At 44.0% G+C, this 23,440-nt stretch overlaps 1 protein-coding gene across 2 annotated transcripts in view; it reads right to left on the bottom strand.

Annotated features, from left to right (window-relative positions):
• The window catches only part of LOC146860908 (uncharacterized), an 850,962-nt gene that overhangs the window by 536,548 nt on the left and 290,974 nt on the right, over positions 1-23,440 (bottom strand). Inside the window, exons 13-16 of one of the 2 annotated variants that reach the window (XM_085644903.1) lie at positions 21,074-21,211; positions 20,823-20,987; positions 18,878-18,972; positions 12,311-12,437 (exon numbers count right to left, since the gene is read on the bottom strand). In XM_085644903.1, coding sequence (XP_085501029.1) covers positions 12,311-12,437; positions 18,878-18,972; positions 20,823-20,987; positions 21,074-21,211 — 525 coding nt within the window. Of the gene's footprint in view, positions 1-9,807; positions 9,926-12,310; positions 12,438-18,877; positions 18,973-20,822; positions 20,988-21,073; positions 21,212-23,440 lie in introns of those variants that run through there. The other variant, XM_085644904.1, reaches the window with a different exon arrangement.

The following is a 23,440-nucleotide window of genomic DNA, read 5'->3' as shown; positions in this document are numbered from 1 at the left end:
AGGGCCGCTCTCCTCACCGCGCAGCGGCCGCCATATATGGGGAGGTGGGGAGGGAGGAGCAGCTGGGAGGCGGGAGGCGAGGGACGGGTGGAGCGAATGGGCGTGGAGGGGGCGGGGCCCCAGGGGAGACAGTGGCGGGGACGGGGGAAAGGAGACCGGCGTGGGGCACGGACAGAAAAGAGCACAAGGGGTACAAAATCAAAGGGGCGCAGAAGGCAAAAAAGTCAGCACAGGGGTACAATATGAACGGAGAAGTTGGTGGGGGTACAGAATAAAAGGGGGCACAGAAGCAAAGCGGCGAGCGGGGGGCACAGACAGTTACAGGCACAAAGTGGGTACAAACCTAAGGCCACCACTGGCCACCAGGGATGAGGCGCAGGTGGTTATTAGCAGTTAGCAATGGGCCCTAGGCCTCATTCACACAGCAGCCACTCGAAGCATTACAGGCATTATCATTCGACGCAAGTGTGCAGGTGAGAAAGGCCTTGCCCTCGCCTCTTCTGAGCCCTAATCCCGGCCTGCCGCCCATAGCTCTCAGGGACCCAGACCCGTGCCTTTGGGGCGCTACGGAGGTCTGGTTTACACTGGGATGCCCTAATGAAAGCAGGGTGTTCCTTAAAACCACTGTCTCGCTTCATCCAGGCCTGGGAATCCCTCTTGTGCACACAAAAGTGCTGATGGATGTCTGTGTGTCTGTCAGTGCATCGACTCGAGTGCCTCGAGCCTTTGTCTGAGAAAGTGCCCATCTTTCTGATGCCAGCCGTTCGAAGCTTACCTATTTTTATTTCGTGCATAGAAATTCCCACTTCTCCATCAAAGAATGATAGTCAGTGTTTTGTTTAACTACATCATTAGAAGGTGTGTTAGTGTTTTACCAGATTTACATCGTAATTTGGGCACCTCAGTTTACAAATGCCTTAACAACTTTACATTTACGATTTGCAGTTATACTCGAAAATGGAGTCAATGCCATGTAAACCTACACTAGTATGGTACCAGTTTATGTTAGATTGAGTATCCTTAGAGGGTCGGATTGTGGATGTTTCTGGGTGGTAACCCCTGTAAAAGTAGGAGAAAATGCAGGCATTCAAAAGCTTTTGCAGGTAGCGTTGTTTATTCGATGAGGGCACACTCCAGGAATTGATGGGGATGGATGTCACCAGCATTCATTCCTGGGGACAGGAACTGTGGCCATCTTCCTGCGGACAGCAATCTCCAAGCCCCAATCATGATTTTCATGTATTTTCTGGCTCATATCATCATGCATGTTGCTTTAATACAACGTGTGATGTCACTCCGTCACACTTCAGTGCTATTCATTGATCGTCATGACTGATACACTGTGGCGTCTATGACTAATCTGCAGTGCCAGTGTCACCTGTCTGCTGCCTTAGTTAAGCACGCTAACCTTTTCTGTGGTTCTACCGACCTGTGTGAAGCATGGGGAACAACCTTTACAACGCAACTTTTACAACGCACTACACTTACAACGCATTTTTTACAACGCAACATCCACTACAACGCATTCCATTACATAGCATGACACTACAACACATTTTTAAAAACTACCTTTACAACGCATTCCATTACATCGCATACTACCTTTACAACGCATACCATTACAACGCATATTATTACACTACACTATCCAACACTTACCCTACTGTTGCACCCCCTGGAGTTAGAATAGTAATTTTTACCCCTATACTATCCAACACTTACCCTACTGTTGCACCCCCTGGAGTTAGAATAGTAATTTTTACCCCTATACTATCCAACACTTACCCTACTGTTGCACCCCCTGGAGTTAGAATAGTAATTTTTACCCCTATACTATCCAACACTTTCCCTACTGTTGCACCCCCTGGAGTTAGAATAGTAAATTTTACCCCTATACTATCCAACACTTACCCTACTGTTGCACCCCCTGGAGTTAGAATAGCAATTTTTACCCCTATACTATCCAACACTTACCCTACTGTTGCACCCCCTGGAGTTAGAATAGTAAATTTTACCCCTATACTATCCAACACTTACCCTACTGTTGCACCCCCTGGAGTTAGAATAGTAATTTTTACCCCTATACTATCCAACACTTACCCTACTGTTGCACCCCCTGGAGTTAGAATAGCAATTTTTACCCCTATACTATCCAACACTTACCCTACTGTTGCACCCCCAGGAGTTAGAATAGTAATTTTTACCCCTATACTATCCAACACTTACCCTACTGTTGCACCCCCTGGAGTTAGAATAGTAATTTTTACCCCTATACTATCCAATACTTACCTTAAATGCAATTTAATATTATGCGTTGTAATGGTATGCGTTGTAAAGGTAGTATGCGATGTAATGGAATGCGTTGTAAAGGTAGTTTTTAAAACTGCGTTGTAGTGTCATGCTATGTAATGGAATGCGTTGTAGTGGATGTTGCGTTGTAAAAAATGCGTTGTAAGTGCATGTGTTGTAAAAGTGTGCGTTGTAACGACATACATCCGTGAAGCATGACCAGTTGTCTCCTTCTACGCCCTCTTCTTTGTCTGTCCCGCCAATCTTTCCACTTCCTTGTACATTGCCCCCTCTCTTCTTTCCTCTCATGTGTCTCTCTTTCTTCTCTCTGCGTTGTTGTTTACCCATCTACTCTCTCCATCTTACACTTGTTCTCACCTCGCGTCTCAATCTCTCTGTGCCCCTCTCCCTCCCAGTCTCTTTGTATCTCACCCTCTCCCAATGGTTCTCGTTCCCTACCTCCTCTTGCTCTCCACGTGTCTCTCAAACTTTCGACGCATCTCATCTTTCTCTTTCGAGCTTTCTCAGTCTCCCTCTCATTCCCTCTGTCTCCCTCTAATTCCCTGTCTCCCTCTCATTGCCTCTGTCTCCCTCTCATTTCCTGTTTCCTGAAACCCTCTCATTCCCTCTGTCTCCCTCTCATTCCCTCTGTCTCCCTCTCATTCCCTCCGTCTCCCTCTCATTCCCTCTATCTCCCTCTTAACATTCACCTCAGTGTCAATTAACTCCTGAATACAGCAATCAGCAAGGAAAAAGTGACCAATGAAACCTTTACAAATTGTCTGGCACTGCGCTGCGCCACGTGTGGCACTTTTCTGGTAATTTTTTTCTTCAGTTAGAAATGTTTTATATATACATATACAATTTGGCAAAAAGGTGAATTATGTGCATAGTGCGCAAAATTCTGCTTCAGTGCGCAAAATTCTGCTTCAGTGTTCTTGCCCAGATGAACTTTCAAATGTCATCAGCCGCCACTGGGCTGGTCAAGTAAGGGTCAAACTATAAAAAAAAAAAATAAACAAAAAATAAAGCAAGTCAGAGTGTTCGCAAAGTAGCTGCATTGATTTTATTCACACCCAAACATATTAGCGCTACTTTACAGAGTTTGCCAGTGAAGCAGTACTTTTGTTTTCTTGTCTTTTTTTGAACAGCATTGTTTTCCCTGGTGGGGAAGGGCACCAATCGTGGGGTACTGCAATGACTGATTGATGGGTGGATTGGTAACCATGGGGCAGATTAATGTTTCCTGGCGCATCCCTGCAAATCAGCAGGGATGCGCCAGAAAAGATGCGTCATGAAAGTTTACCCTTGCGCCACAATAGATGCGCCGCATTTACAATGCAGCGCATCGTGGCGCAAGGATAAACAGATGCGTGACGCATTTGATGGCGGAAGGGTGGCGCATTGCTGGAGTTGCTTCGCAAGCGCGACGCTGCTCCAGCAAGGCTCGGGGGTGCCTTATTATTACAATGCTGCGTCAATCCTTACGCCTGCTTCAAGCAGGCGCAGGGTTTTGTTGCAGCATTGGCTCAAAAGTGGCTGAGTGAAATCTTTTAGATTTCACTCAGCCACTTTTAGGAGGCGTTCCTGCGACGGAACACCCCCCCATCCCCTGCACAGGTACGCCTACTTCAGGCGCAGGGCTTTACAATGTGACGCATCTCCCAGATGCGTCACGTTGTAAATACCCCGCAGCATGGCGCTGGATTTGCGCCGCCGCTGCATCACAAAAGTGACGCAACGGCGGCGTAAATGAGGCGCAAGGGGCTCATAAATCTGCCCCACGTTCTTCCTGCTTACATTTCACATGCTTTACTTTGATTTTTCTAGGATGTTGGTATTTTTATTTAGGCAGCATATTGCTCTCTTGTCTAGTGCGTAATTTGAATGGAGTTGCAAGTATATTATGGTTCTAAAAGCACTCACTACCACCTTCCTGGCCTCTAGCAATTTTCAGAAACAATACACAAATGTCATGATAACGCTGATGGTTAATGTTTTTCCCAGAGAGAGATCAGAGTTTTGTCTAGTGGAAGTTTTGACTTATGGAAAGGTCGCACAGAAGGTTAACGTGCCTGCTGCAAAGAACATGTACCTGATGCGGATCACAAAATGCACATGATGTAAATAGGTCAGTGAGTCACTGCTTTTGTCAGAGAGATCCTTTTCTTACTTGCAGTTTGAAAGTTCAAATCCTAACATACAACAGTGAGCTATTAACTGTCATCTAAGAGCTGCATGCAAACTGCAAGGTAAAAATTAGAGCGTTATGTTTTTTCCCCCCAGTCTTTGTTTGATTATCCTAATGTTTCAAAAATAAATTGTTCTATTTTTATTTTTAGCACCTGGCAAAGCCGGACAACCATTAACTAATTTGTGTGCAATTTTTGGGCGAAGAACAAGAGGCCCCAACCGCCTTTGCTGCTCTTTCACCCCGGCTACAACCCAGCAAACATCAGTGTTAAAGGTACAGAAACTGATGCGATATTTTTTAAGATTGGAGTCAGGGCTATGTATGTGGTCACTCTACATGGTGGTTGGGGTGGTTGCACATTTTGAACATTGTACCCTCAGTGGATCGAATTTACTAATAGCCTTAGCCCTGTGCTTTGGGCAACATCTATCCCTTGCCTTGTTAAAGGCCCTCAACTACAAGCAGTGTCTGTTTCAGTGCCTTCAGCAACCAGTATGGCACACATAGGCAGCAGGCAGTAAGGCTGTATTTTTAGAAGTCATGTTGTACAAAGGGGAGCTGTTGGAGATTTATTGCAATAATGCACAAGATATATGTATTTATACTGAAATTTGATATTAATGTACCAAACCTTATACGTCGTACTTTGATTATTGACTGGTTTCTTTAATATTGGTAAGGCCAGCATCGACATGAATAAAGTAGAACAGCTAATTGCAAGGCCATTCTTTGGACGGAAACTTGAAGAGAAACTACATATAAAGCAATTAGGACCTGATCGACCTGACCTAAAACTTCAAGTTACCCAGGACAAAGAAAAAACGTACAAACGTACATTCTCAAACACCTGGTACACAAAAGCTGATTGGCTTACAGGGTGCGCGTGAAAAAATTCTCTCTTCTGCTTTCCCTGCTTGCTGTTTGGTGGTGACATGTCTTGGACAAAACACTGAGTGATAGACTTGAAGCATTTGTCTGACAAAATAAAAAAGCATGCACACACAAGAAGCCATATGGAAAACCTGATGAGACTGGGAATGTTGGGAGACAAACCGATTGAGCACCACATAAGCGATGCATACCACAAAAGAATACAGACACACAATGAAGCAGTTGATAGAAATAGACACATACTATCAAAACTAATTGATTGCGTTAGTGTCTGTGGTGCTTTCAAAATGGCATTGCGAGGCCATGATGAATCTGAAAGTTCCTCAGATCCTGTAATATACAAAGGCCTTGTGGATTTAATAGCAAACATAGACAAGGAAATGGAAGCACATTTAACAAGTGCCACAGTCTTTAAGGGCACCTCTAAAACGATACAAAATGAACTCCTTGAGTGTAAGCTAGGAATTATGAAAAGCCATATTGTCCAAGAGGTGCAAAACACAGACTTTGTGGCTATTCAGGCTGATGACACCACTGATGTGGCCACACAAACACAGTCCGTATTAGTCTTTCGGTACCTTGACAAAGACAGTAAAGTTGTGGAGAGGTTCTATGGTTTCGCACATTTAAGAGACTCTAGTGCAGAAAACATTACTTCAACTATACTGCGTGAACTGAACTTAATTTTTCCAGAGCTGCCTCAAAGTAGAAAACGTATCGCACAAAGTTATGATGGTGCGTCCATAATGAGTGGAAGCCTTGGTGGAGTACAGAAAAGAATTGGAGATGTGTACCCTAATGCTCATTATGTACACTGTTACGCCCACCAGCTTAATCTTATTATGCAACAGACAGTATCAAAGATCTCCAAGACAAGAATTTTCTTTCAGGATGTCGGAGGCATGGCAGCATTCTTCTCATGTTCCCCCAAAAGAATGGAAGCACTTCAGGAGATTGTGGACAAAAGGCTTCCAAGGGGATCCTCAACTCGTTGGAACTTTAACATACGTACAGTCAACCTAATCTATAAGCAGAGGGAGGACCTTGAGAAATGTTTTGACGCCATAGAAGCCTTTGATTTCAAAAGTCAGAATGAATCCCGTGGCTTTGATAGAACACTACAAGACAGAGAGTTTCAGTTCTTTCTGTTTTTATTTCATGACATAATGTATTTTGACAACATATTATGCCACCAGTTACAAGCACGAGCCATGGATACTGTCTCCGTGCAAAGAGATACCAGTCTGTTTGTCACCAACATGAGCAAATTGAGAGATGGGGTTGACAATTTAAACTGCAAACTGCCAGAGGATTCTACTTTTTCAAAACGCAGAAAAAACATCAGCAGTCTGGTCCGAATTGCAAAGGAGATATGGGACATTATAATTGTGCATGCACAAGAACGTTTTTCTTTCACAAAACATTTGGTGAGTGCCACATTATAGCAAAGTGAATACTTTGCAAAATATGATCAATCCTTCCCTGAGCAAGCTCTGAATGAGGCCGTGGAAGCTTATCCTATGCTCAACAAAGAGGACCTGAAAACTGAGTTGACTGCACTGTACGGAATGAGTGAATACAGGAAGGCCACTGGTACCATTTCTTTGCTGGCTTTAATTCAGAAACTTAATACGGAAAGGTCACTTACAGAGACAGTGGCTTTACTAAAATTTGTCATTACCACTCCTATGACAACAGCAGAATCTGAACAATGTTTTTACTACAGCTGTGTAATACAATACTCCATCTACATAATGCCTAATTGGGAACATTGTGATTCCACTCCCATGGATAGCCACCCACCAGAGGCCTTTGTTTGGCCAGCAACAGGTCTTGCCCAATCTTATACAGTGTGAACTCAGACATCATCCCTCCAACAGCCCATTAAAAAACACAAGCCTATACTGAAATCACTCCCACCAACTGTACCCCTCTGTGGCAACCTGGAAACCATTAGAAAACAAGCATTTGCAATGCAATCGGTCTCGCATTTACGCAAATTTGAGCTATTGGCATTGTAAATGACAATGCCTTTTATTTATGTTTTGGTTTTTAAAACATAAATAAAATGCATTGTCATTTGCAATGCCCATAGCTTAAACTCATGTAAATGCGAGACATATTGCATCGCAAATGCTTGTTATATCCAGAGCTCAGTTATAGTACTTGCTGCATATATGAATGTAAATATGTGTACACAATTAATGTATTCATATGTAAACCAAACCTACATGTAGGTCACCTTGGTGTCTGGGAATGCAAAGCAGTGAATTTTAATGACAATAAATAAGTCTGCATTGAAAGCATGCATTTAATTATTTGCATTGCAAGAAACAATGGGCAAATATGAAAGGTTCTTTGGCTCGAAACAGCGTCATTTGTAGAGACTTGACGTACCTATCGCCAGGGCAACTCTACCAATCTGTGACAGGTTATTCAAAGAAACAAGCTGCGGACGGAGAAGTAGAGTAGGGATATGTTATACGGCCGCCTTCTCTTGAACGAAAGTGCAATGCTGCCGGCCTATGACTCACTGCCTGCCAGCATATACCAGCAGGGAGGCACCGCACCCCCAGCGCTTGTAAGTGTATTCAGCCACAGAAGCCGCCACTTGTAAAACCTACAGCCTTGTAGTAAAATATGTTCCATAGCTATCGAGGTTTCAGATTGCTTATGTGTGACATTTTTGTAATTTCAGTGTAATTATGAGTGACATTCAACGACTATGAGTGACACTTTTTCACGCGCCACATCAAGCAATGAAGACAAGGGAAGCACATAAAAATATCAGAAATGACACCCATTTGAGCAACAAGAAACTCTAAGAAAATCTTAAAACTGCTGCAAAGCACCAGAAATTGAAGATCTTAACATCATGGCTTTAAGTGGGATGAAACAAGTGGAGGCCTCTAAAAGGAGCATGCAAGGCCTATGTAATTAAGCGTATGGCCTAAACACATAATTTCATTGATTTTCACAGTGTGCCGTCCAATAAGTATTTTGGTTTCTCTCTGAGCTTGACAACTGACATATCTCTAAAACCAACCAGGACGACTGGCTTTGTCAATGGTTGTTAACAGTTTAAGATAAATTAGTAAAAAGAATGATTTTGTTGTAAATAATTGTTTTGAAAATGTTTCAATTATGAAACAGTGAGGCTCTGAATTAAACAGCTGAGGCCTGCAGAAATTATAGTGGTCTTCTGAATGTCTTAATCGCTCCTGTTAAGTTCAACCTATGTCACTCATGTGTGATCTTCGCATACTTTTTCTCTCCACATCTGCATATTTTACACCTCACCACTTTTCTCTCCGTGCCCTTGTTTTCACTTACTCTTGAATGCACTTCCTCACAACTCCTTCACTCCATTACCCAAACACAAAACAGACCCACTCACCGATAAGCACTGACGTTTTTGTGCCTTGTCAATATTTTGGCAACTGCGCCCCTCCGTCACACATATTGAAAGTTTCGACTGGAATACATGACTATTTGTTTGTGCACTCTGTAAATTGTCCAAGATTGGATGGCCATGTATTGTGAAAACTGTTTTTTAACCCGCACGCACTAGGAGGAATTTTCACTGCCTTCATCTTCAAATCTAAATCTCTTGATTGCGTCTCGTTATAAAATAGCTGGAGGTGAATAGTTCAAATTGCACTCACTATACAAGGGTTAAATATTACATGAAAAAAATAGAAAAAAACGTACTGGTAGTAGCTAACTATCTTAAGGAATGCAAGATTAAGGAAAATGTGAAATATACTGAGGAGCTAAACCACTGACATCATAGATTACTTTAAAAGCATTGTGCTGCAGCCAGGCTAGTCAGGATGGCGACGCTTCAGCAGCAGGCACTTCAAGAGCATCCCAAGGTGCAGACGATCAGTTACAGTTCTCCCCTCCTAACTTGGGACAGTAAGTCTGGATGTCCAGCGGTGCTGGAGCGTCCATTAGTGCAGCTTGAGTGGAACAATTAATCCTCGCCTAGCCTGACATTTGACAGATATAATATGGTGTTTATTAAAAACGCCAATCGGGCCAGTGAAATCAAGGTGCTGGGTGGGCTCTCCGCAGTAAACAACATGCAACGGACAGCCGGCCGGTGTTGCCGCTCTGACCACTGTCTGCAATCTCTCAGCCAGGCCAGCACTTGTCTGGGCAGCCAGCAGGTTGTCTGTACTAACAAAACACACAACAAGAGCTTCAGAGTCCCCTAAAGAGAAGTGAATGAACATGGCGGGAGCTGCAGGACCCTCGACGAACTGTTTTTAAACTGAAAGTCTAGGAATTCTCCTTTACTTCGTCATATTATAAACCTGCAGCCTGGGAGCTCCGGCTTCACGAGCATGTGAGGTTTAAAAGCTCTTCCTGTTCATGCTGCCGGAGTTGATGTCACGCTGCGCACAGCTCACTTTCATGATCAGTCTTACTTAGAAAGCCGCTCACAGCAGTGCAGGCTGGACTGAGGCAGCAGAACGAGCACTTCATTATGGTGCTGTTTCAAACTGTGCACTGCAGAGCCACTCTTCCGCGACTGCCGCCGTCCCACCTATTGTAGCATCTGTATAACGCGAGTGTATATCCTCCTTGTTTCAGCAGTAACCATTGGGCAAAATCAGACTGAATCATGACGTCAGTGCTGAATGCCATGGTGTTGGAGTACAAAGTAACTCAGCCCGGCCGTAATCCTAATCACGTGTAAAGACGATAGGTGCAGATCAGGAATGTGGAAATAATGCGGCATTTTTACGGCATGACTAGATAAGAAATAAACAAACCAAGAACATTAAGCCATGCAAGACCCTTCATTTCGAAATATGGTCGTCTGCTAGCCGTTGCTGCTTCCCCAACAAGCATTGGCAAATGCAATAGGACTCGCATTTACGCGAGACCTATTGCATTGAAAACGGGAGTGCAGGCGGGCGGGAGAAGGCACAAGCACGACTGGAAGTGCACAAGAGGGGGCGGGAGAGCCCCCAAAAAGTCAGGGACTGTGGAAGGGGGGTAGGGAGGGACGGGGAGAAAGTAGTGCAGTGAAGGGGCCAGTAGCCATGGAAGGATACAAATGACTGGCATGGCTGTCATGGGGAGGGACTAACAAGCATAAAACCAATCGGAAGGCAGCATTTATAGCCTAAGCCAATGAAAAAGATGGGCCGGAGAGTGGGCAGAGCTTCCACGAAGCTTCCACACCATAGTGTATACTGCATGCCTCGCAAAGCGATGGCAGCACATTCGTGCTGCAACGCTAGGCGAGACCTAAAAAGCACTCTGTGCGGCACTTAAACACTGCATGAGTCTCTGAAAGACTCTTCTGTTCCACATTTGATCAACAAATATTATGCTGTCAATCACTCCTTCTCTGAGAAGATAAAAATAAACAGGACCCTGGCAGCTGGTTATTGACAGATATTCATTCCGCATCCCATCACACTATCAAATGGGCAATGTTCAATCTCATCTTACATAACTAACTCATCAACATCTTCCAATCCCTCAAGAACACATTATTTCGAGACATCACTCGACTTGTTTTATAGGGAATTCACTCATTGGAGACGTCCTTAAACGCTTACTCCACATCACCAGCCCCCACTCAACCAAGGAACCTTCCGGGATGAACTAAAAATAAAACAGACATTTCCCTCCATTAGAAAAATACCGACCCTGCACCCATATGATCTATCCTTCAATTGCCCTACCACTCTCCTACTCACTCCACTACATAATTAGATCTACAAAAATACCCTTCTCCTGGAGTTTTAATCTGGTTTCAGACCATGGTGTAGCCTGGAGGCTGCTAGTCTTCCAGTATTTTACTACACTCTTCTCATCAACAATAACAATTACTCCTAATGTTTAGTGCTCTATCTTGACCTTTCTGCAGTTTTCAAGACCACTTCTCTGGTACAGGTCAGCAAGGTTCACCTGCTACCTCGCCAGCCATAATCAACCCATCTGATGAGAACCTCCAACTTCAAGAACTCCACATTTCATGAATAGTAGTCTGGGAATCTATCCTCTGCCCCATCATCTTCTGAAACCTCTTCAATCCCTTCTTACCAACAACAGAAGAAAAGGGGTGTGATCATTTCCCAAGTGAGTGAGAGAAATTTAGGTGACACCTCTCCTTAAACCTCTAATTCTGCTCCACCACCTTCATTTATCTATGTTTTTGGTAAATATTTGTTGCTGTTCTATCAACTCTTCTTTAGTTTTCGTTCTGACTGACACGTTGTTTTCCCTATACTCAACTGTGCATTTCATTCTGAAAAAAGCCATATATGTTTCTCCTGCTGGAGGATAGAACCTTTTACCTGAAAATCAACTGTAGAAAACAATTTGCACAAAATGGTTTAATCAATGTTTTTTTTACTAATGTACTATCAACCGAGTGATCCGTGCTTATGATCATGGAATGCTATGGAAGTTGATCAGCACTGGAGAACTGTGCTCAATTCTCATGAACTATACAGTACATTGATAAAAAATATAAAAAAGAAGGAAATATATGCTCTTTTATGACAGATCATTTTGGCTGTTCATCTTCTAGTTGCAAAGAAAACTAAGAACAGAAGATCCCGAATAAAGTCGATGCTGATCACATGTAGAAAACAAACTAAAATTGATCTTAGGGGAGTATCCATTGAATGATGTCACAACACCTCTAGAAACCGCAGCAGACATCATCAATCAAAGCAACATCTAGATGGCCCTTTGTTAGTGATTGTTAGAGATGTAGAATTGAGTAAAGAGAAATGTTTTTCTTTACACTGGGTGGCCCTTTTAAAGCGGAAAAATGATTTTGCTGCTAGCGTCTCACTTTGCTTGATAAACATGCTCAGAAGTTTGAGGCTGAAATGCACAGCATACATATTATTTCAGCAACGGATGCATACCATAGGTCCAACTGGAAGTGAGTTTAATACTTACAACAAATATTCTCTCTCCAGTTGATCAATAGGACCCCTTTGAAGGCACAGGCCCGGACATAGGACGAGAGAGCAGCACATAGGCAGTCTTCACTCTTCTCACAGTTGCAGCTATCAAACATACAGTTCTGGTGAACAAGAAAGCCGATTCTCTGTTAGTAGCAGCAGCAGAAATATCATAGTACCATCACCACATATACATTGTTCACAAAGCCATTCTCAGATCATGTCATGGATAAAACATCCTTGAGGGTCAGCCAATGAGAAGGGCTGGGATGCCAGATCATAAATTAACCAATTGTAACCATCAGTGTCTTCATTTAGCATGAGGAGACACCTGTTGATCCTACTGTGCATACTGCCTGCTACAACAAGGCAAGCAGAAAAAGTGGCATATTCATGGGGATTTGGTATAGGGTAGTGCAGCAAGTGGCCTTGCCGCGCTGACTTGCATCAAAGGAAAAAGGGCAGGAATGCGCTGTATCTTTGGCATTCGGTGCATTCCTGTCCCTTTCTTCCTGCGCTGGTGCCGTTTCGGAGAGACTAGTGCCAACACAAGCACCCTTGAACCATGGCATTGCATACAGGATTGTTTTTGTGCAGGAATGGGCACCTTCCTGTTCAAAAACAATTGTGGGAGGCTCTTTCCTCTTTGTATGTGTGCTGCATTCTGTATGTGTGCAGAATGCAGCACACATACAATGAGGAGAGAACGAGCAGAAATAATATATTTCTCCTCGTTGTACCTCCCCTGGGGAGGCGTAAGGTTTTGGCGCATCTCCAGGTTTACATGGTCTTGTAAATCTGGGGTTGCATCAAAATCCATTGGTGTTGCGTGGGAACAACCCACCGCAATGCGCATGGAATGCGCATGGAATGCTTCCCTAGTGCAAAGTAAGGTAACGCAGCGATTTGCGCTGCCTTGCCTTACTTCATATCAATGAGGTGCTTCAAAGCCATGCAAAGTGGCTTTACATGGCCTCATAAATATGATTTGGTGGTTTGCGCCCCCGTTGCATCATGAAAAGTAATGCTAAGGTGGCACAAGGGACTCATAAATATGTCCCAAAGTTTGTGAGATAGAATTAGCCTGTCATTTTTTAATGGAAGATCTCCTACTGCCTCATGTACAGATGTATCTGCTACAATTGGTGTCAATTTTCCCTCTTCTGGGATAAAGTGATTTGCCTGTTAAACGAAAGAAAGTAAACACAGATAAAATATCATACGTTTTAGTACAGAGGTGGGCAAGACAGATGTCTGGAATGCCTTAATCAGCCGACCTGTCTCTCTATTTGTACATCCAGCTACTAATGTTTTTAATATTGCGCGTGTGGTTTAGGAGCAGTGGTGGCTCCTGTGCTTAGGCAGAGGAGTGTCACCCTACTGCATTTAAGCAGTGTTACGAAAGGAACAATAAAATTATAATAACTTTTTGTTATCATAATTTTATTGTTTTCAGATGCTTTGCGTGCAGGGTTGCTTTGCTCTCAGAGCAGGGCAGGGGAGGAGGGGTGTGCCCACTTCATGTGTGCATAAATGCTTGGATGGCCCTCTGGGTTTGCATTACAGCATGCGTGGAGAAAATGCCCAGGTCCCCGTGTCCGCCTGAGCACCGAACCACGGCACTCACACCAATAAACAATGTTTAATTGCAGCATTGTGATTAGTCAGGGGAGCCTCGATGCCTACCAATCACGACGCTGCATTGCAGGACAGGACTATCTGCAGCTCTATCGTTCCTAAAATACATATTTAGTCCAGAATTTATGTCTCAGGTCATCAGGCAGTAAACAGTTTATACTTTGGTGGGTGGCAGTAATCTCAGAAACTCAAATACAGATCTCAAATATCATTCATCTATGGGCAATATAAAATCCTCTTTAGGTAAAGTTGGACTTTAACCAACAGTTTTGAAAATTCCACTTTTAGAAAGCTGCCATTTTTCTGCCTTACCTATTTGGTACCAACATCCTGTTGCTGGTTCACATGTCTGGGTGTAGTTGGACTTTTCATATTCTTCCCAGACTGCCACACAATGATTCTGTGTACCTAGATGGGCCATCACTAGTAGGATAAGGAGTGGTGCTGAGCACAGCTCCACATGGAAATCAGCAGGCTATACCCTGCCTTCACACAAAGAAGTTCATACACTAGTCCATTGTCCCTGCAGCAAGGCTGAAGCCAGGGCAGGGGAGGCAGGATATTCCTAGCAAACTGAATCTCCAGAAATTTCTCCCTACTTGCAAGAAGGCACCAGTATAAAATAGGATGCTCAGACCCACTCTTCAGTCACTTTCTGGACCTGTGGAAGGACTCTTAGGGCCCTATTACGAGTTAGGTTATAATGGGCTGGATCTGGCCCGCCGCTCCTCTGCCAAACCTGTGGAGGGGACGCCTGCCAGATTAGCACATTTCTCCAGCCTGGGAGGCTTTTATTTGGCGTTCTCATGGCTGTGCTTCTAAAAATAGGCACCGCAATGGAAATTCCAAAAACAGTTCCTTTATATCATGGTCCTAAATGTTCATTCCATGCAGGAACTGGTGTGCATACACACAGTGGGCAAATGTTGTGCCTCCCCCTGTGTGCATCCATAGGGTACAGAGGCACCAAGGGGCCTTGTAGGGCCCCCTTTCTTTCCTCTCCTCCAAGATTTTCATGGTGGAGTAGCCAACATAAAAACCCTGGCGGAGAGGAAACTCCTAACATGCCTGGTGGGACTGCGGCGGTCCACCACCGCAACACCACCAGGGAACAGCAGTTCCCTGGTGACTGCTGCAAGGCTGATTTGCTCCCACCCCCCATCTCGAAATAGGGCAGTGGGGAGACCGATGTCGCTGTGCCCCCCATGCGTCTGAAAGACCACGGACCACCAGACTCATAATCAGCCCCTTTGAGGACTGCCTGCTGCTGTGTACTTCAGAAGACTGTTTTGCTACACCTGAAAGGACTGCTCTGAATCCTGCCTTAATCACTAAGAGGCATTCTTTGCTGTTTGAGCCCTGTTCCACTGCTTGAATTGAGGATTCCAGAGTGACTCCAAGTGATAGTTGGCCAGCCTCCTGATCAGAACCTTAGGGACAGAAAAGGGTCCAACCATCTTAAACCTGCACCTGGACACGCCCTGGGTGGGTCCTGATCCTCCAAGTGGTGCGTCTCCTGTCCTGGACCCTTGGAAGGGTTACTAAAGGTGCCCAGATAGCCAACATCCAAAAACTTGGGACTTGCAAAATATTTGGTTAAAAAGTGCTCTGAGAACTGAGAGGAGGTGAGACCTACCTACTCGTCGATCCTCAGAAGATGCATAGTTTGTCAGTCTGAGTTTGCAGCAACTCCCACTATGTTCTTCTCCACTGCAGCAAATCCTGTGCAGTGGTCTTTTGCAGAAGGGGTACCTGGCCTTGTGAAGCTTCGTCCCACTGGAGATTTTTGACTTCCAAAAAAAGAGACTAAGGGCTTTACTATGAGTTTGGTGGTTCCTAAACTGCCGTGTTCGCGGTCAGGGGTCTACCTCCGCAAGCTCGTCAGGTTGACCTGACCGCTGTATTATTAGTTGGTCGGATTGCTATTAGAAAGACCACGGCTGAATCACTGACATCACCAGCACACCACACACCCCTGGGTTTGAGGTCGGGGAAAAGCAGCTGCCATGGGGCGGTACAGAGGAGTTTCACCACTGTCTGTATTACAAGTTTTCTTTCAGATGAGCCAACCACAGTGGTGGGACCACCAGTTTCAAGTAGGCAGAAACAAAGGATTTGGGGTGCGTACTCATCCCTTTCCTGTTCTTCCCATCAGAGTTTGACGTGGATTCATTTCTTCAGGTCCCCCCCCTCACAGCAGTATCTTAACCCTGAGGATTGCAACCCTGTTTGCGGCGATATATAGGCGAGTCTTATTTGTGCCATATAGAAATTGCCTGAGGTGGCCACATTTGGGCCAACTCCCGCAATGGGTAGGTGGTATTTTTTTATAACTTTGATGCTTATGTGTGCATTCGACATGTATGTAGTCGAAATGTTCACACAGGCATCGATACATATGGAAAAATAGTCACCATCTCTTCAGCTACAATGCCAGCACCATGGTAAATTCGTAATACAGCAGTCTGAAGCCTACCAGCGCTGAAGTCAACTGGCAACTGCGGCATTCGGTGCAGGCTTGTCCCATAAACTTTACCTTCTCAGACATTTTTTCACAAAATTTCTTCTAAGTTTGAAGGAAAGCACCAACTGGGTCGAATCTACTTCTTGTATCCAAACCGTGCTCCATCGCAGACCAGGTCTTGTGCAATAAGATGGCTGTGGTTAGTGCTTTGATCTTTTAGGTGCTAGCTTTTACCTAAAAAATTCATAACTCCGGTTCTACTAATTAGATTTTTGTTGTTTTGGGTGTCAGATAATTTAGTGGAAATTTACTTTATTTTTCTAAATTGGAGAGCAGTTTATTTGTGTTGTGTTTTCTCTTTACTGCTGTTTGTGTGCAGCATTATTACTTTAAACAATTTAAGCCTGACTATTTTGCACAAAGCTACCACACGGTTAAGCACAGGGTTAGGACTTTAGTGGTTCACCCTAATAGGGATTGTGGCTGTTGCTTGAGGAGGGTCTCTACCCCACTCAACCAACAAGCCAATTTCTCATAGTCACCTGTAAAACTGTTTTACCACATTTAAATTTTGCAGGCCCCCCGCAAACATCAAACAGTGCATATAAAATGCACACAACCCAATTCACAAAGACCTTGGTGCTTGTAATTTTGATTTACATGCACAGAGAGTTGGATTAAGGAGTGCATAAGGATGAATAGAGAAAAGGCCAAAAGAACAGATGTGAAGGGGGAGACAGAATGAGACTAAAGTGAAGAGAGACAAATACACAGAAAGTAATTCACTCTTGTGGTGGGCACCTATCAGGTCACTGTTACAGCAGAAACTCTTGTCTCTGTCTGCTCGTTGGGAAATGGATCACCCAACTAAATTACCTGCACCTACTTGGTGTGGAGTATTTTGCTGAAAGTTTATTTGGCAATATTACCAAGTTGTCTTTTGACAAAAACTGATTGCCAGGAGAGGTGCCATGTTAGAAGGTCCACCCACAATTCTTTATTATTTTCATGATACAAACCATCAAAGTAGAAGTTTGTTTCTGAAACCCCCCCAAAAATGTCTCTGTCATGCAGGAAGATTTCTCCTAATGAATTGAGGGCAGTTTGGCCTTTTCCTGCCCTGAACGTCTATGCACCACTACTGTGATACTGTTCTATTCTCCCACGCCCTGCCCAGCCATAACATGCATGATAAATCCTAGGCAGAAGCCCCACCCTAAGCAGACGTGGGCTTTTGCCACTGTGGCCCAGCAAGTTCTGTGGTGTACGGGCTGATAGATCAAGGAGCTCTGAAAGCAGGAAGAGGCTAGGTTCATCGTCTGACACTCAGTAGTTCATTATCACCTCTAAATGAAGCAAAGAAACTGTAGGTTAGGCCGTGCTAGAGCCGTGCATTTTATGGTGAAGCTCCTTCTCTGACAAACCCTGAATGAGGGTCACATTTTAATTGACTAAAGAAACAGTGATAGAGAGATGGGGTTAGAGCTAAAGAGGAGAACGTGGGTTAAGTGTAATAGGAGAGAATAAGATGAAGATAGAGAGGAAAAGATGTATCAATAAGAGAGGGATTAAAATATGGACAGAGGGAAAACGTGTGAACAGTGATAAGCGTAAGAGAAAAAGTGCAAGGATAACAGAAAAAAGTGACAATGACTGGTGAAGAAATGACCTAAGGAACATAGGTGTCGAGAGTGTTTGATATATGTGAAAAGAGGGGTAGGGAGAATCATTGAGATTTAACAGTCAGCCACTTTTCACCTTAGTGTATCAAGGCCCAGATTGATCTAAGGGCTGCATTGCAAAAGCAACGCAATCCTTAAGTCACATGTACCAAGCCTGCATGGTTTGGCAAATCTGGAGTAATGCAAGGTAGTGCAAGTTGCCGGCTTGTGTTACTCTGCGCCAAGATGACATTACATGTGTGGGAGTGGGTGTTCCCATGCATCCACCTGGGTAATTTGAATCATTCCCAGATTTACCAAGACAAGTAAACCTGGGAATACATCAACATTGTATGCCTTCCTGAATGAGGTGCAAATACAGATATTTCTCCTTGTTGTTTCCTCTTTCTAAGTGTGCTGCATTTCCTTTACAAAAGAACAATCCTGCCTGCAAGGAGGCACCTTGCATATGTCGCAGGGTGCTTGCATTGGCCCTACGCAGCATATTGTGTTGCAGCTCAGTGAATGAGCAGGAATGCACGCTATCTTACTAAATAAGGCACATTCCTGCCCTCTCCATTTGACACAGCGCAGCAAGTTGTCTTGTTGCATAGCGTTACATTAAACGTTGATAAATCTGGGCCCAGATCTGCATGTTTCGAAATAACTGCTGTTCCACTCCATGACTAACTTGAGGTTCCTTCTGCATTGTGCAAAATTTCTACCATGGGAATGGTGAAGAAAAACAGACCCCATTGGAATGGTAAAGAAAATCAGACCCCCAACGGTGAAACCGTACCGTGTAGTATGTATCTGGACTCTGCACAGCATGGCATTTGGCAAATGGTCCTTCCTTATCCACCAGCAGTGCACATCCATGCTGGGCGTACTTTTCTAGAAGAAAGAGAAAACCAGATATGGTAATTTGTCATCCTATTACATGGCACTGATTTTTGGGCTAAGGTTATGATGCTGTCTGTGGGGCTTCCACTTTCAAATTGACAATCAGTCCTCAGTAGAGGTGTGACGAATGGTCATCATTTCCCAAAAGGCAGGTTTATTGGTGAGAGTCAACATAGGGAATCAAACCTCTTTACTAAAGGGATATTTTGTGTTAGGGTGACATTAGTGATTTCCATTACCATCCGGGTATGAAAGCTAAGTTAAAAAAAAAGATTAAAAATAAAGCATAAAACACACTTACCTCTGCCGCCGGCCGCATCTCTCCTCTGCTTTTCTGCTCATCTTGACTCCATTCCAGAAAAAGCTGCTGTAGGCACCCTTGCACCCAGGCTCCCCTGAGCCAATCACAATGCTGCAGTCTGAGCACTGAGGATCGGTGTTCAGATCGGGACAGGGAGCCTGTGCATATCTCTTACCAGGCTGTCCATTAAAGCCTGGAAGGGGAATATGCACAGTGCGCATGACTGCTTGGCTGGCCAAAACGTCCAGCCAAGCAGTCATGTGCACTTAGGGCCTGATTAGGATGTTTGGCGAAAACCCTCCCCCCAACATTCGGAATTTTCTACACAGTGTCGGAACACTTCTGACCGACTCAATCGGTTTACAATCCGCCTGACCGATTACGATGTTCTCTGTCGCATTGTAAACCATACTGCCTTTTTGAATCGGTTCCAACCAGCTCTCGGAGAATTTGTGTCAGCTGGAACCGAATCGAACAGTTCTACAGACATCATTCCAACCGAGTGATTAAGATGCCATTTTCCAACAGCCTTTCCAAGTCGGCCTGTCTGACAGAAAAAGGCTGTCGAAAATTGACATTAGGGACCCCTAGTAGGGCCCCATTGCCTCTGCGGCCTCAGGTTGGGGGCCAAGGGGTTACCTAGGGTACCCTCCTGTCAATCCCTGCACTATGTGGCAGGCACCATGGGGTGCCTGCCACAGGTTGCAGGGATTCCCCAAAAGTCACTTTTCTCAATGTGAGCTTGTGTTCCAGCTGTTTTCTGACCCACACACAAGCTCTCATAGAGAATAGTGAGTCTCCACCCGAGAATGATGAGGTCGCATTGCAATCGGCCGGTTGGAACCGACGGCCGCAAGTCGGTCGGAAACGATTCTGAGATGGTGTCGGTTGGAAGAGTTTCTGACCGATATTGTGATCAGTCCCTTAGTGTGCATAGTCCACTCCTCCTACCAGAGCCACCAGCCCTGCTCTGCCCTAACCCAGCTCCGCAGCAACCAAAAATAAAACGATATTAACGTCCAGTTATTATCACTTTATTTTTCCCTCTTTTACTGATCTAAGAGCAGTCAGGCGACGCTCCTCTGCTTAGCGGTGGAGCCGCCACTGAAAAGAAACCAAAGCAAAGTTATTAAATGAATGAAACTGGCCTCCATAGGCCACTTTTGGTATTTAATCATCTCTTGCTGCAATAGACATTTAGGAAATATGTTTCATTTAACTCACTGATTTGTAGTTCATAATACATCTGTGATAAACAATGACATATATAACGTAATATCCCGAATTCAGTATCCACTGCACTGTAAATACAGAGGATTGCTTGCCCGCTCAGCAGATGGCAGCCTCCAATATCTTGCTTGCCTCACTAATTCTGACCAGAAGGGTGAGCCCCTAGAAATTTAATACTGACAGACACATGTCTGAAAAGGAAGACGCAGCATACGCTGTGTGGTGCATTCTCTCTCCCTACTTTGGAAAAGCAGTATGCACAATTATAATTTTTACATTTGTTTTTGGACTATCTTCCATATAAACTAACCATTTTCTATGCTAAGAGCACAGGGGTCCTCGTAGATATTCCGGACATTTGGGCAGTCGGCAGCTGTCTTCCAGGTGTTGGCAAAAGCGGCTGCAGATCCTTCGAGCACTCCACTAACTGCTGTGAAGTCATCAGCTTGGACATTGTTGAAATTTCCACAGAGACCTTTTTGGGAACAATAGACAGAGACAGTGAGAATAGCCCACAAAACGCCAAGAGAGGCTGAGTGTGGGGACATCCATGCAGCTTACCACAGGTTTTCCCTTTGTAGGTCTGTTCGAGACTGATGAAGAGCTGCATGATGGGCTTTAGCTGTATCTGAAGCTGTGGTCCATTGTGTACATGTACAATGAGGAAGAAGGAGGAAGGCTGAATGATGGTAACGTTAGCTGTAGACGGCAAAGGAGATTACATTATTGGTTTTTTTTCTCGTGAAGGCAGGTCTTCAACTAGAAAGTAATGCCAGGAATAAATTAGGCTTGTTAGCAATATGGGAAATGCATGCAGACAGACAGTACATTGGATTTGTGTGGGAATTCGTTCTGATTCTGTGGAGGTGATATCATTTATTGGAGCACTGCACGTAATATACCACGTGCAGTATCGTGGGTTGTCCCAGAGTGGCTTGGGTTGATTTCCTGGTAAAAACCTGTACATTTTGACTCTGAAGTGTCCTCTACATTAGCACGAACCCCCTTCACACCCTTGACCTCCCACTGCTGCTCAAACATCCCCTTGTAAGAAGGGGATGATTGTTTCAAAATGTACAACACACAATAAGTTGAACAAGTAGATCCATTCTTTGCCACATATTGTTCTAAACCAAGCAGGATGGTTCTCTCATGACACTTCCTCCAGCCAATGGGGATGGCTTCTCTGATGGTCCATTGTGAGTCTTGACAATAATACTGTAAAGTCTTCTTCTGTTCGAGTGAAATAGGTTCAGGGGAGATAAACACCAAACTGAATATCAAGGTGAACCACAACTCAGCGAAGTGTTTGGGGGCATCTCATCTTGAGTGCCACGTGTCTCATGATTTTGATACTTTTGGAAGAGGCGAAGAAAATAATATCCCACAATGGAAATTACTAAAATGTAGTCTTATTTATTAACTAAAATTACAACATTCGAATGCTGACAGCTCCAACAAAGACACTGAAATGGCTCTGGGCTAAAAGTGACTGATATAAGCCCTCTAGACCAACGTACCAATGTTGTTGGTTTTGTTTCTCCCTTTTCAATTTAGAATATTGCCCTCATTGGGTGGAATGCTCTAATAGCCTTATAGTCTTTCTGTTTTAGGCTTCACCTGATGATAAAGGCCCTCTCCCTAGTTCTCAGATGTTGCCTGTTCAGGGTCTTTACCAACTCTATAGCTCTTAACAGTGGATAATAGGCCTAGATCACAGGTGGCTTCCTGGCCGATGCCCAAATGTACCTTTCTACCAAAAACAATCCTCTATCTACACCCCTGAGACATCGTATGTATCAAACTGATTTAAGCTTACAATTAAGCGCTTTGTTAATTTCTGAAATTAAGCTGACTGCCTTATTTTTAAAAAGGGGAGCCCGGCAAAACTAAAATCTTTTAAATTTGCCTTCTGTTGCCATTACTCTGGACTTTTATTTGTGCATATTTTCAGCCCAATATCCCTGTATTTCACTTTTAAACAAGCAATGACAACTGATAACACATGCAAATACAGACATATATAACAAAAAACACGCATTTGGTTGCTTACAGGTTACAGTGCAATAGCACTGTAAAATACACATGATTCGCTGAGCTGATAGTTCCTATGTAGCCAAACATCAGAAAAACTAGACGAGACCTGGGTGGGTTAGTGAATGAATGAATTATATTGGGCCTTTTGCCCACAATTGCATCCACTTTGCCACGCTCGGCCAATACCATATCTCATTAAAGTACACATATGTAGTAGGTATTCACACTCAAGAGGCAATGGCTGCCTCTCGTCTCGGGACTCAGAGGCAGTGTCCACGGAAATGTACATTTCAAGTACTGTGAATTTAAAATGTTATGGGGTTGTAAATTAACATTGTAGAGCGCGACTGCCATTTTAATGTTCTGCGCTCGGTATGTGCTGTATAGTGCACGCATTCACAGTGGCATAGCAAAGTTGCCAAAAACCGAATGTAAGCAGTGAAAAGCTGCTCCTTTGTGTGAAAAAAAAGAAGCATTCTTGGGCTGCGGCGGGTTCCACACACGCCTGGACCCCTGTGCGTCTACTACACTAGTTACAGTTACACCCCGGAACATTTATGAATATGAAAACAAGCACATCGCAAAGTGGCTCATCATTTCAAGCACTCCCAGCAGGAACACCTATCTGGCTTAATGTTGGAATAAATATATGCACTAACGCATGTTCCTGTTTATGAGGTTTTTCTGTGTTTTTACTTGAAATGTTTTATCAAGAAAATGCTTTGCAAATATTTACTCAAGATACGAGGGATATTATGACACAATGAATAGTGAACAGCTCCACGAAGCACTGCTTTTGTGAAAAGACTGCCCAGTGAACAGAGATCTGAATGAAAGTCTTGAGGCTGTATTATGTTTTAGAACGTCGACTGGGTGGGTTAAAGAAAGCAA

The sequence above is a fragment of the Triturus cristatus genome, chromosome 3_1, assembly GCF_964204655.1.
Source record: "Triturus cristatus chromosome 3_1, aTriCri1.1, whole genome shotgun sequence".
Classification (NCBI taxonomy): Eukaryota; Metazoa; Chordata; class Amphibia; order Caudata; family Salamandridae; genus Triturus; species Triturus cristatus.
The sequence above is the reverse complement of the archived record's forward strand: the minus strand, read 5'-3'. Positions and strand labels throughout refer to the sequence as shown.